Below are 14,305 nucleotides of genomic sequence, written 5' to 3'. Positions count from 1 at the left end.
CAGAAGAGAGACTAGGGCGAGAGGTGGTCAGAAAGGAAGACTGCAAATCAGAAATTCCTGGGTGTCACACCAGTGCTGACAGAAACGACCGCTAAAAACTCAACATGTCGTCTGCTTAACTTGGGCTCCCCTCAGCCCCAAAAGATTCTCTGTCCTACTTAAAATGGCATTTTTCTATCTGCTTTAATATAATACTCGCCAGGGATTGTTTGGACAGGTCCTTAAAGGCTTGTGCCAAATAATTTGCAGGAAGAAAGGCAAAGTAACTTTCCCCCACTTGCTTCAACAACTGGCAAGTTACGGAGCCCTGTGGAATGATGAACCCCTTTTGGCTACACATGATCCTGCAGACCCGCTGAATGACGTTTTGGGTTTAAACGCTGTCCTGACATGCTCAGTTGTTAGTTTATAAAGGGACGACATCCAAGTACAGAAAGCCACCCAGACTCTTCTTGGAACGAGTCTCTACTTCCTTGCCACTTCGAGCGTTGGCTGCCGGGGCCTCTTATTTCTTGCGCTTGGAGCTCAGCCACTCCCCCCAAGGCAGCTTCTTCTTGCCCTTCGATATGCTTTTCAGGGCGTGCAGAGCCTGCACCTTTTGCAGGCGCCGCGAAAGCTCCCCTTGACACGCCTGCTGTAAGGCCTCCGTCTTCGGCTTGTCCCAGTTCAGGGCCAGAGCAAGGGATTCTGGGTTGTTTTTGAAAACCAGCTGCAATAGGAAACAGGAAAAACAGTCCATCAGTCATACCAACGCCTGTACCTCCCTCTCGATCCTCATGCCTTCTGCTAGAACCAGAAGTAACTCAGTGGTCAAACATGGTTTGCAGGCAGAAGTCCTCAGGTTCAATCCCCAGCATGGCCACTTAAAAGCATCTCAGGTATAAGGTCTTGGAAAAGACCTTTATCTGCCTGAGACCCTGGAGAGTTATTGCCAGTCAGTAGAGACAATGGACAGCTCAGCTGGACCAATGATCTGTCTTGGTAAAAGTCAGCTTCACCTGTTCAACCAGGGTTTTCTTGAGAAAGCTAGTGTAGCATAGCGGCACAAACTTCATAGGCCTTAGACAAGTTCTGCTCTGCTGGCTTCAGCCTCATAACTTATTGGTTGAGCATTTACTTTGCTTACTTACTTTAATGATACTGCTCATGTAGCCAATTCGGCCTTGAACAGTGTCACACCGATACTGAAACTAAAGAAAAGGGAACGCATTTACTTGCATGAAGAAAGCCCTAGGTTCAATTCCGTTACCAGATTTCTGGGAGAAGGTGCTTAAAAGAGACCTTTCTCTCCCAGAGACCTGGAGTGCCATGGCCGCACAGAGCAGAGATACATTATAAAGCAGTTCTATGTTTACAAAAGTGTTTTTAATGGTTTCTCTCCACACTGTGTGCATTCCACCTTTAGTCTTCTTTTTATTTTTCCTATTCTAAACTGAAGAACTCCAAACCGTAACCCTTTCTGGGCAGGCTAATTACTCGAGGTTTACCCACCTCCAAGTCCTGACTGGACAGGCTGAGTTCTGGAGCAGCCTTCTCCCGGAGTTGTGACAAGGTCTGGCTGCTGAGTTGAGTGGTGGGGGCAGATCCTCCCCCGCTTCTCCCCCCAAGATCAACCGTATCCTTTCCGTCCACGGCAGTTTCCTCTGTTTCTGGATTTAGATGGGAACCGGGAGCACATTATCAAAAAGGTTGTACAAATCTCTAACCTTGAAAATGTGTCAACCCAACTGAAACTCTTTTGCTTCCTCTGAGAAATTCCTCAGATACTTTGCCTGAGGAGGAACCATGAATTTCATGTTTAGGTGCAATTCTGGCAACTCTAGCATATAAATCAGGCGCATGAAAGAGCTCGTGTTGTCTATTTTGGCAGCTCTTCCCTTGCTGGTGTTTCTCAATGAAGTTTCTTCCTTCTTTAGTTGATGGAGAAGATGCCTATTAAAATAACTTTTCTATTCTCTTAGCCATGATGAGGTCACCCTTGGCTCCCTGTCTTTTCCCAACACTAGCTCTGGGTCATCAAAGAGCCCTTTCCAGCAGATTTTCAACAGGCTTAAAAGCAATCAAATGTATGAAATTCAGGGCAAGTCCTTGCTTCTCCTGAATAGCTATTGGTTCAGATATTATTTACAAAACCCTAAGAGAGATGCTACATTTGAAGTGCAGAATAATTGCAGCTTGTGGGTTTTGAAAGCAATTTTCTTTTTCCTTTGAGTTAAAACTGTGGGCAGAGTATTTAATCATACCTTGACTAAAGACCTTCTCTCTGGTTTAGCCTGTACAGTTTCTTAGTGGCTGTGCCATTTTCAGTGCTACGACGTTATGTAGTGTGTTTGGCATCTTTCTGATACTAAACAAATTATGAACAGTGATAACCGTGTGACTATACCAAAGAAAAAGGGAGACCGTTGCTGTTCTGATTCAAGCTGCTTAATACTCTTAAGAATCATCCTTTTTTTTCTTTGACACTGCAATACTTCCTAAGAAGCCCACCAAGGCTACCGCTGATGACCACACACCTGCAGCCCTTGGTACAATGTGGTCCTCGTTTTTCAACGCCTGCAGGTAGAGTTCCAGAAGCTGCCGGGACTGGCGTTCCTCCTCTCTCCTGTCCAGCACCTGCTGAAGGGTGTCTTGCAGAGTTTGGATTTTGGGCTGATTCTCAGCAAGTTCCTGAGCTAGTTCTGAGCATGGTACATCAATGAGCACCTAGAATAAAACAGCAAAGATGTAGGGGGGAAAAAGATTTCCTTCCTGTAACCCCCCCTAAATCTTATGTTCTGGAATCTGCCCCAATGAGAGATGGAGTTGCTATATGTTTTCCTCATTTAATCCCTTTTATTGTTTCTACACTAACAATTTCAAAGCAGGCGCAAGACCATCTGCCCAAGGCTATTAGATATAACTAAAGAGAGCCTCCACTTTCAGGCAGATTTATCACTCTCTGGAGAGAAATAACACGGGATGGATAATCAACTTCGAAGGCATCAGACTGGCCCTTACTGGAAACAGAATGCTAGACTAGATGGATTTTTTTTCCGGATACAAGAAGATAATTCTTATGTTCATCACCTACCGTATTTGGATAGGTGCTGTGGCTCCACAGAAGAGCACATACTTTGAACACAGAAGAAGGAGGTTGGTTTTTATATGCTGACTTTCTCTACCACTTAAGGGAGACTCAAACCGGCTTACAATCGCCTTCCCTTCCCCTTCCCACAACACACACCCTGTGAGGTAGGTGGGGCTGAGAGAGCTCTAAGAGAGCTGTGACTAGCCCAAGGTCACCCAGCCGGCTTCATGTGTAGGAGTAGGGAAACCAACCCGGTTCACCAGATTAGTGTCTGCCGCTCATGTGGAGGAGTAGGGAATCAAATCTGGTTCTCCAGATTAAAGTCCACCACTCTTAACCACTACGCCACGCTGGCTCTCAAAGAAAGCCCAGGTTCAATCCCCTGCATCTTCAGCTACAGGTATTGAGAATGACCTTTCTGTGACTGAGGCACTGGAGAGGCGCTGCCAGTCCAAGTAGGCACTAGTGAGCTAGATGGCCAGTGGTCTGGCATAAGGTAGCTTCATATGCTCATAGCTCCTTCTCTCTAGGTCGATAGCCAACTCTATCCTCTAAGCTCTAAATAAGGCCATTCGTTGTGTTCCGAAAACAGCCATCCAACAGATATGGGTATATGGTCATATTGTATTCTTCAACTCTTCTCAGGGCTAACATGTGGATGGCAGGAAATGTATTTTGACTATTCCCAGTGAAGTCTTTTTTTTTTAATACCTGGAGGTCTTCCTCTGACATCAAGATAATGGTGGACAGGTCAGCCTTCAGTTGTCTGGCTAGGTGTCTCCATCTCTCTCCCTCGCTGTCCACTGCATCTATCTCGGTGGTCTCTCTCTCGAGCCAAGCTGTGCCTCCATCTAAAAGAGGCACAGTTGTCAGTAGAAACAGCAAAGAGTTGTGGCATCCTCTGTGCCACAATCCAGTACTGCTGAAGAAGCCCCACGATTCTTTGGTGCAAGTAACCATTACACCACACTGGTTCTCTGCAGTCAGCAGAGACAAAAACTGCTGAGGTCCACTCATGTACATACACGGTATTGTAAATTTATTTCATTTCTTGAAACTGATTTCCTTGTTTCACAATTAACATTTATTTTCATAATTAGCATAAGTATCAAACCTGTTAATAATTAAAGTATCTTTTTTATGGTGTTCTGATGAAGGTAAAGCACTGAAAATACTGGACCATTATTTGAAATCATTTCACCAGTCAACTGACCGAATCTTTTTTGATGGGTCAAATGCCCAACTCCACTTGATTAGCAAAAACAGACGAAATTTTGAGACATAATCACCTACGTTTACACCCATTGCTGTTTCTCTTGGTAGAGAAGTTGAATTAGCTGGAGGGGCTTTTTGAGCGGCTCAGAGTATGCATTGCTGTTCCTTTGAAGTTACAGTTCTAATGGACAACAGCCTACCTATATTGCTGCTGGCCCATTTCTCATCCTTTGCCAATACCACAAACTTGGTGTTTGGTGGCAGGCACAAGAAATAGTCCTCGTCATCCACAATGGTGCCGTCCTCAGCCAATACCAAGGTAATGGAGTCTAAGCCCTTGTCACCTGCCAGGAGGTCGCAAGCTGTGGAAAAAGCAAGAGTTGTGACAACAAAGCAGAAAGTCTTCCCTCAGTCTTCTATTTAACGTTTCTTTGTCTGCCATTTTGTCTACTATTTCCCCCTTCTCCAATGGCCTTAACAATGTGTGCTGAGAAGAACGGATCAGAAGCTGTGTGTCTAATTGGTTTCCTGTTCATAAAATCCCTGGACACCCAATGAAATGGATTGGCAGTAGATTTTTATTACCTTTTTATGAGTAATTTAAAAATTATTGGCAGTAAAGACTGGAAAAAAGGAGGTATGTCTTCCCAAAACGCATAATTCATTTATAGAATTTGCTGCCTCATGATGGGGTGATGAACACTGGCTGACTTGAATAGAAATCTGTACCTTCCCATTTCCATCTTTTTATTATTAGCTTTTCTCAACCTCTGCTATGAGAAGCGGTTAGATCAGGAATGCATGGTCTCGGTGGAAAGCACACGCAGAAACTTCTCTGTACACAGAAGGGAAAAATGGAGTGTTCCTTTGTCAAAGCTCATAACCCAGAAAGCAGGTTTGCAATTAGCTCTTTGCTTTGGCAAGTAAAGCCTGCCTTCAGCTGTAGCTTACTGAAGCTTGTGTAAACTAGAAGGTAGTTGATTCTCTATTCCCTTCTTTCTTCCAAGGGATGTGCCACAAACGGCTAAGAAAAGTAGCACACATTTGAGTGGGGTCTAGTAACTTCTGTGGAATTCCTTGCTTGGAGCCACAATTGTCACCTCCGAGTAATTTGCGCTGCCTGTAAGTGATGAGTGAAGGGCAGGAGAGAAGCAGCTACTGGAATCAGAACTGCTCCAGGCCATGAGTCATGGGTGCAATTATAATGCTATCTATGGCAGGCGAGCCTTCAGAATTGGGATCTCTGCTACAAGTAGTACCCCCCCCCCATCCCTAACAATTCTTTTCATGCCGTTCAACAAGAGCGTTGTCAACACGTCTTAAATCTCAAGAAACCTACCTGGGCTAGCTTCCTTCCTTTGAACATCTGAAGCTGCTTTTGAGTCAAACTTTTGGTCCATCTAGCTAAGGATGACCAAAGCCCTCTAGGACAGGGGTGTCAAACATAAGGCCCGCAGGCCAGATCTGGCCCCTTGAGAGCTCTTATCCCGCCAGGCGAGGCAGCCATTCCCACCAGTCCTGATCTAGGCTGGCGAGGCATGGCCAGGCCTGACCTTCCGGCCCTCATAATTGAGTTCGACACCCCTGCTCTAGGGTTTCTGGAAGAAAAGGAATTTCTCCACAACAGCTGTCTGAGATCCTAAAGAGGCCAGGAACTGAACTGTGGACCTTCTGCCTGTAAAGAAGGCGCGGTACAAGCTATGAGCACCTTATATAGCTGCGTTTTATGGAGTCAGGCCATTTGTCTCCCTAGCTCAGTGCTGTCTACTGCAACCGACTATGGCTCTCAGACACAGAAAAGCCTTTCCCAACACTTGTGGCCTACGATATCTGGAAAAGCCAGGGAATGGTGTCCCTAATTAATTCCCCCCTGCAATGCACAGCCACCACAATGCCAAACGGACTTAGCGTATGTCCTGGATGAAGCAACCCTGAGAACTGGGGCTATGTTCTGGATTAGGATGGCAAACTACCAGTCCCCCCCAGCTCAGCTCTTCTGACTTGCAGTGCTTTTCCAGGGTCTCAGGCAGGGAAGGGTCTGTCCCAGCACTGCAACACTTGAACTAGAGATGTCAAAAACTAAACCTGGACCCTTATGCATGCTTGGCAAGTGAGCCTCAGCCTCTCCCCTTTATAGCCCTGTTATGCCCTCTTTCCTACAGACTAATCTTTTACCCCATAAGAAATTCTGTGCGTGATCCAAAAGTGACACCCGAGAATCCTTCGCAGTGTGGCAGAGAAGCTGGGGTGAGGTCTAATGCCCTGATCCTTCACAAAGTTAGCGTGCTTTAAGCCCCTGGATTTCAGTGGGTTTAAGAATACCTAACCTTGCAAGGATTTGGACTGCCCCAGCTTTCCCTGTGACATTGCAAATGGTCCTCTCAAATAGTCTGCAACTGCCATGACACATTACCAGCAGCTACTGGAGCTGGGCTGCCCTTGCTTTTGATAGGCTGCCTGGTCAGATTGCCAGAAAACTCCCCACATGGCATATTGGAGAGATTGTTGGGCAAGGATCTGGGAGGCTCAAGTTCAAATCCCCACTCAGCCATGGAAACTCACTGGGTAACCCTAGGCCACTCACACAGCCTCACCTACCTCACAGGGTTGCTGCAAGGATAAAATGGGGGAGAGGACAATATAAGCTGCTTAGGGTGCTTGGATAGAAAGGTGGGGTGTAAATGAAGAAAATAAATAATACGTTGGTCTTCAGTAACTCTCCACATTTTCTTGTCTTGGGCAAATCCTTCAGGATTTACCGGTCTCTACCTTCCCTTTAGTTTGCATGACTTGACTGTTTCTAGGATTTCCTCTGGTTCCTCTGCCCCTTCCTATTTCCCTTCAATGACACAGGTCAAATCAAATTTCAAAGCAGTTCCTCATTCCTCAGTCTACACCCTGTCCTACTTGATCTCTTTCGTGCCGCGTCCTCATTCCTCTCCAATACTATTCCGTTTCTCTTTCGTTTTATTTTGCAGCCAAAGGCAGCAAAATATACATGTTTACGATCTGCCCAGAAGCGCTTTTCACCCAGGGGATTTTGTCTCCTCACAAGCTGTCCAAACACAGGTGCTCTTTTGCAATGGACAGGCAGAGATCATTATTCCAGCTTCAACCAGCCTACAGCATCACTCTATGCAGCTTCTTTTCTATATCAGTTCCACCCTTCTGCAAACTTGTATGGATGTATTTATTTAAATTAGAAGAAGAAGAAGAGCTGGTTTTTATATGCCGACTTTCTCTACCACTAAAGGGAGACTCAAACCGGCTTACAATCACCTTCCCTTTCCCTCCCCACAACAGACACCCTGTGAGGTAGGTGGGGCTGAGAGAGTGTGACTTGCCCAAGGTCACCCAGCTGGTTTCATGTGTAGGAGTGGGGAAACAAATCCAGTTCACCAGATTAGCCTCCGGCCGCTCATGTGGAGAAGTGGGGAATCGAACCCGGTTCTCCAGATCAGACTCCACCACTCCAAACCACCGCTCTTAACCACTACACCACACTGGCTCCCACCTATTATTATTTTCATATCTATTTAAATAAATATCGATCCTACTGTTTCTTCTCAGTGTGGGAAAAGAAAATAGCCAGGATTTCTGAGTAAGAAAAAATATACACAAATTTAAACACACACACACAATGTTGTTTTAAATTAATAATACAAGCAAGATTCCAACATACCTGTTTAAAACCCAATATTAAAAAGTACCCAAACCAAATTACCCCCAACGCCATACGTATCGTTGGTCCCTACGGCTCCTCGGCCTCTAATAGCTGCGTCACAGGCTGGAATCCAACAGGTGCTGTTTTCCCCGTGAGGGGGAAAACTCCACCGGTGGAATTCCTTCCTGCGGTGCCTGCCAGATGTGTCGGCTGCTTCTGCCGTCTCCCTCCCAGAGCTTCTCACCTTTTCTCCGCAGCTCTTGCAGGCAGGAGGCAGCCACCCCGTACTGCTCCTGTTGACCATTCCGCCTGATCAGGCATTGCTTCAACAGGGGCAGCGAGGTACCCGCTGCTGTCATTGCTTTCCTGCTCTGGAAATTGCAAGCGGAAAGCCACCTACCTCTCTCACTAGACGACCAATCAGCGCACAGCTGGCCGTGCGGTCCTTTCCTAGCGCTCCTTCCGCGCTCCGGACTCCCTTTCCCCAGTGCATTTCGGGAAATGTAGTTCAAAACCGACCAATGCCCCGGAAAATGTTGTTGGTCTCCAAAGTGCTGCTGGACTCGAACAAGTTATAGTTATAGTGCCTCGCATGGTTCATTAAAGCACTTCTTACTGGGGAGAAAGTCCAATCGCTTTGCAATATATCATGACCAGGAGGAGGTACCACAGTCTCTTGCAGCAAAAACAAGGTGTTTAAGATAATTCACAGTGGGTAGCCGTGTTAGTCTGTTTGCAGTAGTCAAAAAGGGCAAGAGTCCAGTAGCACCTTAAAGACTAACAAAAATATTTTCTGGTAGGGTATGAGCTTTCATACCCTATCAGAAAATATTTTTGTTAGTCTTTTAAGGTGTTTAAGGTTATTAAGCAGAGGCTAGATGGCCATCTGTCAGCAATGCTGATTCTCTGACCTTAGGCAGATCATGAGAGGGAGGGCATCTTGGCCATCTTCTGGGCATGGAATAAGGGTCACTGGGGTGTCGGGGAGGAGGTAGTTGTGAAATTCCTGCATTGTGCAGGGGGTTGGACTAGATGACCCTGGTGGTCCCTTCCAGCTCTATGATTCTATGTGTCTTGTGGCACATGAACATCTACAAAGTCTGCAATACATTCCAAAGGGTTTAAGTCTGTTGCAATAAAAATAAGGAGGAGTTTTGTGGCACCTTAAAGATCAACATTCATTTTATTCCATTTTTTTTTTGGTTAGCGTTTAAGATGCCACAGAACTTTGTACTGGTTTTTACTATAACTTGGTTATTTTAGTTAATATGTTCCCATACTATTCTCTCCAAAACATGTCAAAAGCGGTTACCAAATAAAAAGTCAGAGAAAGAAAAAGGAGAGAGAAAAAAAAACCACTCTCGGCCTAACCTCTCAGTGTTGTTGTGAGGATGAATTAGAGGAGAAGAGAATGATGTTCCAATTTGGGTTCCAATTGTGGAGAAAGGCGGGACATAAATAATAATAAAAAAGAAAACAAAGCACAAGCTTTGCAATCCTACTCTGGGAAGCGGAGCAGAGGCAGGAGGAAATTCTGGTCAGGCCAGTTAAACCCTGTGCCTGGGGTAGTTTGTTGGTGGTAAGAAGCAAAACACACGCTAGAGTTGCCAACCTCCAAGTGAGACCTGGAATTCTCCTGGAATCCCAACTGAACTTCAGACAACAGAGATCAGTTCCCCTGGAGGAAACGGTAGCTTTGGAGGGTGGACTCTACAGCATCACATTCCTACTGAGCTCCTTCCCCTCCCCAACTCCACCCTCCCCAGGCTCTGTCCCAAACCTCCAGGAAATTCCCAACCAGTGGCGGACTGGCCAGGGTGTGAGTTTGCCCGATGGCCAGTGGGCCCTGTGGGCCCCTGATGAAGTGGGGCCCCTTAAACATTAGACAATATGTTAAAAATGTTAATGACTTTTAGTTGCTTGAAAATATAATAGAAGTTCCAATATTATTACTGTATGCAACTAAAATTTACGTTGTATTACTATTTTAATATTTTTTAATAAAATCATTTTTCGAGGGTACTTTATATTTAAGAATATAATAATTCTGACAAAATAGCTGTGATTCGGGTTATGTGAGGCCGATGCATATGTTATATACGCTTGGATCTTTACTCTTGCGACTGCGCAATGAAGCTTAGCCTGGAATTTTAATTGTACCTTTTCCCACCTGTGTGTTTTTTGAAAATTTTATTTATTTCTTATAAAAATTAAATGAAGGCCTTATAGTTGTGGGTGGGCCCCCTTTGTCTCCTGGCAACCAATATTTTTAGACCCAGTCCGCCACTGTTCCCAACGCAGAGGGAGGGAGGGGCTGTGGCTCAGTGGTAGAGCCTCTGCTTGGCATGCAGAAGGTCCCAGGTTTAATCCCCGGCATCTCCAGTTAAAGGGTCAAGGCAAGGCGGTGATGGGAAAGACCCCTGCCTGAGACCCTGGAGGGCCGCTGCCAGTCTGAGTAGACAATACTGAATTTGATGGACTTTGATGGTCTGATTCAGTATAAGTGTTCAGCTTCGTGTGTTCAGAGTTGGCAACCCTAACACACACCACCACCACCGTGGTCGTCTGCAGAGGAACAGAGAAGTTCACAGTGGGTAGCCGTGTTAGTCTGTCTGCAGTAGTAGAAAAGGGCAAGAGTCCAGTAGCACCTTAAAGACTAACAAGAATATTTTCTGGTAGGGTATGAGCTTTCGTGAGCCACAGCTCCCTTCTTCAGATACAGCTAGAATGTGAATCCATCTGTCTTTAAGTAGAGGAGAGTGAATTCAGACAAGCATTAGTATGTAAATGTTAACGGTATGTAAATGTGAATAGCAGGCGTGATGGGATGAGGTGTGGTATGCAGAAGAGTCTGTGATGCCCAGGGGAGAGATGGGTGTGGAGAAATCATTACCAGCATTGGTAATGAGCCATGAATGCAAGGTCTTTATTCAGCCCAGGTAAATGCATTGACTTTAGTTTGAATATCAACTGTAATCAACGGAGTTCCTGGTCAAGGTCCTAAAGGAGGGAGAAAGAAGGAGGGGAACCCTCATTTAATTATTTTTTATAAAATTTACTGATGAACTGTGAATTCATTCCTTTTTTAGATCCATATCTAGCTGTTTTACCTGTTTGTTTTGTTATTGTAAATGCCAATAAAGGTTCTGTATTCTGAAATGGTCTGCAGTAATTCAGCAGTTTCTCTGAATTTGCAACGCACCGATCGATCGGTTGCTTCTGCCTGGCCAGACACCCTCCCTCCGCCTCCACGGGAGGAAGCCCTTCCGCATCCATTCGCTCCGCAGATGGATTAGCCGGGTCTGGAAACATGGCCTCCTCGGAGCAGGCAGAGCAACCTGGGCAGGTAAGCGGGGGCCGGAGCCGTGGGGCGAGCCCTGCATGGGGGAGCAGAAAGAGGGGGGGCAGCTTGCTCGAGCTTCTCCCACCACCCCCGACCATTCCCAAAGGTGGGAAAGGCCCAATGGGGAGGAGGCGGAAGGGTGCCCTTGCAAGGGGGGAGGCCAAGCAGGCCCCCCTTTTCCTTCGGCCTCCTGCCCCCCTCCCCATTTCAAAAGAGGGGGATGCGGCGGTCTGTAATGGGGGTACAGGAAAGGAGGTGGGGCGGGATCAGCCGTACTAGAACCGCGGGGTCATCTGTCTGAAGCTGGAGGGGGAGAGATTCAAAGCAGGTGAAAGGAAGCATTTCTTCACACGACGCATAGTTCGGTTGTGGAACTCCCTGCCCCAGGATGGGGCGGTGGCTGCCAACTTGGAAGGCTTTAAGGGGGGAGTGGACATGCTCATGGAGGAGAGGGCTATTCATGGCTGCTAGTAAAAAATGGATACTGGTCATGATGCACACCTATCCTCTCCAGCATCAGAGGAGCAGGCCTATTATCTTAGGTGCCGTGGAACACAGGCATGATAAATGCTGCTGCAGTCGTCTTGTTTGAGGGTCCATTATAGTCTATGGGGATTTTTTTCGAGGCTCCAAGGGGGGGGTGCATTTCAAGGTAGAGTCACCGAACCCCAATGCTTGGGGGGGCAATAAGGGCAGACTTGATCTCCATGGCCTTCTAGGTTAATCTCATTGGCTGCTTTGGACCACAGGATACTCGGCTAGATGGACCTTTGATGGGACCCACTGGGCCTCTTCTGATGGTCACAGCTGTTCCCCCCGCCCCTCAGTGGTACATGGAGACGCTGCAACCAGCGGGTTTATCATTTAATTTATTTCATTGATTCACCAAGGCTAACACCTATTCTCTCCAGTACCCGAATAGCATGCCTATTCTGTTAGGTGCTTTGGAACACAGGCAGTATAATGCTGCTGCAGTCGCCTTGGTTGTGGGCTCCCAGAGGCACCTGGTCGGCCACGGTGTGAACAGACTGCTGGACTTGATGGGCCTGGGTCTGATCCAGCAGGGCTTTCCTTATGTTCTTATGGAGGAGAGGGCGATCCATGGCTACTAATCAAAATAGATACTAGTCATGATGCATACCTCTTCTCTCCAGGATCAGAGGAGCATGCCTGTTATATTAGGTGCTGTGGAGCACAGGCAGGACGGTGCTGCTGCAGTTGTCTTGCTTGTGGGCTTGCTAGAGGCACCTGGCTGGCCACTGTGTGAACAGACTGCTGGACTTGATGTTCTTATGTCATTTATTTTGGTCAAGGTGTGAAACTCCAACAGCTCTTCAGAGAAAGGCTTGTAGCTCGCTGGCTGAACATGTGCCAAAGGGCCGGGTTCGGTTCCTGCCAGTGCCAGGTATAAACGATCTCAAGTGGCAGATCCTGGGAGAGGACCTTTGTCTGATGGTTTCAGCTGGGTAGCCATGTCTGGTCTGCAGTAGAAGAACTAGTTTTGAGTCCAGTAGTACCTTAGACACCAAAAAGGTTTCTGGGCTTTCAAGAGCCAAAACATCATATCTGAAAATCTTGTCGGTCTCTACTCTCCAAGGCAGCGTTTCTCAACCGTTTACCCTTGTGGAACCCTTGCAATAATATGTCTCAGGGAACCCCAACATATGATTACTTATGGTTTACATATGATTAGCCTATTCATCACTATTTCTCATGGAACCCCTAGCGATTGCTCATGGACCCCTAGAGTTCTGGGGAACTCTAAGGGGCTACTGGACTCAAATCTAGCTTTATCTGATTGTGATCCTGGAGAGCTGCTACGAGTCAGAGCAGAAGAGACTGGAACAGACCATAGAATCAAAATCTTCTGCTCCTGAAAAGAGCCCCCTCCTTAACGCCCACTCTTCCCTCCTAGGACAAGGGGTGTGATAGAGGCTCGCATGTTTCCTCTTTCCATCCACGAGGAAAGAAATGCTCTTGTAATGCTGTCATTCATTCCATTCCTGCACAAGAGAACCACCTATTTTAACATTGTTTAAGCAGTTAATACTGGAGAACTACATTATCTGTGATTGATAATTGGAGTGGAGCCTCCACATACAAGTGCAGTGGAGCTCTGAGTGCTGTGTTATGGGAAACAGTGGAAGACCTTCATGCCTTCAAAATACCTGTTGCAAGTGGGATGCTGGGCTGGATAAACCCTTGCTCTGGCCATACAAGGCTTTTCATGTGTGCTCGGTATTATTACTTCTATGTCCCATAAATAGAGAGATGAGTTCATGGAGGATAGATCTGTTGGTGGCTGTCAAATAGGATGTGCAAATGCAGACTCTATTTTCAGGGGCCGTGTGTGTGTGTGTGTGTGTGTGTGTGTGTGTAAAGTGCTGTCAAGTTGCAGCTAACTTATGGCGACCCCATAGGGTTTTCAAGGCAAGAGATGCTCAGAGGTAGTTTGCCATTGCCTGCCTCTGTGTAGTGACCCTGGACTTTCTTGGTGGTCTCCCATCCAAGTACTTGCCAGGGCCGACTATTTAGCTTCTGAGATCTGATAAGATGAACAAGAAGAGTTGGTTTTTATATGCCGACTTTCTCTACCACTTAAGGAAGAATCAAACCGGCTTACAATCTCCTTCCCTTTCCCTCCCCACAACAGACACCCTGTGAGGTAGGTGAGGCTGAGAGAGCTCCAAGAGAGCTGTGACTGGCCCAAGGCCACCCAGCTGGCTTCGTGTGGAGGAGTGGGGAAACAAATCCAGTTCACCAGGTTAGCCTCTGCCGCTCAGGCGGAGGAGTGGGGAATCAAACCCCACTCCTCCAAATAAAACCCCACTCCTCCAAATCAATTTCCGTTTCAATACCTTTATTGGCATACCATCAAGCAGTCGACCAAAACCTCCAAATCAAAAGATCAGGCTAGCCTAGGCCGTCCAGGTCAGGGCACCGGTGCAGTATACTTGTGAATGCAAGTTACCTCTGTCATCCTCCATGATCTTTGCTGCAGTTTCTTCCGTTG

General features: G+C 46.6%; 2 protein-coding genes across 2 annotated transcripts in view; one reads left to right on the top strand and one right to left on the bottom strand.

Annotated features, from left to right (window-relative positions):
* Nucleotides 1-505: 505 nt before the first annotated feature.
* On the bottom strand, nt 506-8,311 carry DFFA (DNA fragmentation factor subunit alpha). The gene is made up of 6 exons (XM_056865358.1): nt 8,194-8,311; nt 4,486-4,647; nt 3,782-3,921; nt 2,517-2,706; nt 1,492-1,655; nt 506-709 (listed from the first exon to the last, which is right to left on the bottom strand). The coding sequence occupies exons 1-6, from the start codon at nt 8,306-8,308 to the stop codon at nt 506-508; spliced, it is 975 nt and encodes a 324-aa protein (XP_056721336.1). The 5' UTR covers nt 8,309-8,311.
* Nucleotides 8,312-11,259: 2,948 nt separating this feature from the next.
* PEX14 (peroxisomal biogenesis factor 14) overlaps nt 11,260-14,305 on the top strand; it is a 124,170-nt gene continuing 121,124 nt past the window's right edge. Inside the window, exon 1 of the mRNA XM_056865217.1 lies at nt 11,260-11,295. Within this exon, the coding sequence (XP_056721195.1) occupies nt 11,260-11,295 (36 nt within the window). The remainder of the gene's footprint in view (nt 11,296-14,305) is intronic.

Source organism: Euleptes europaea, chromosome 19 (assembly GCF_029931775.1).
Source record: "Euleptes europaea isolate rEulEur1 chromosome 19, rEulEur1.hap1, whole genome shotgun sequence".
Taxonomy (NCBI): domain Eukaryota; kingdom Metazoa; phylum Chordata; class Lepidosauria; order Squamata; family Sphaerodactylidae; genus Euleptes; species Euleptes europaea.
This window is presented reverse-complemented; position numbering and strand designations above follow the sequence as displayed.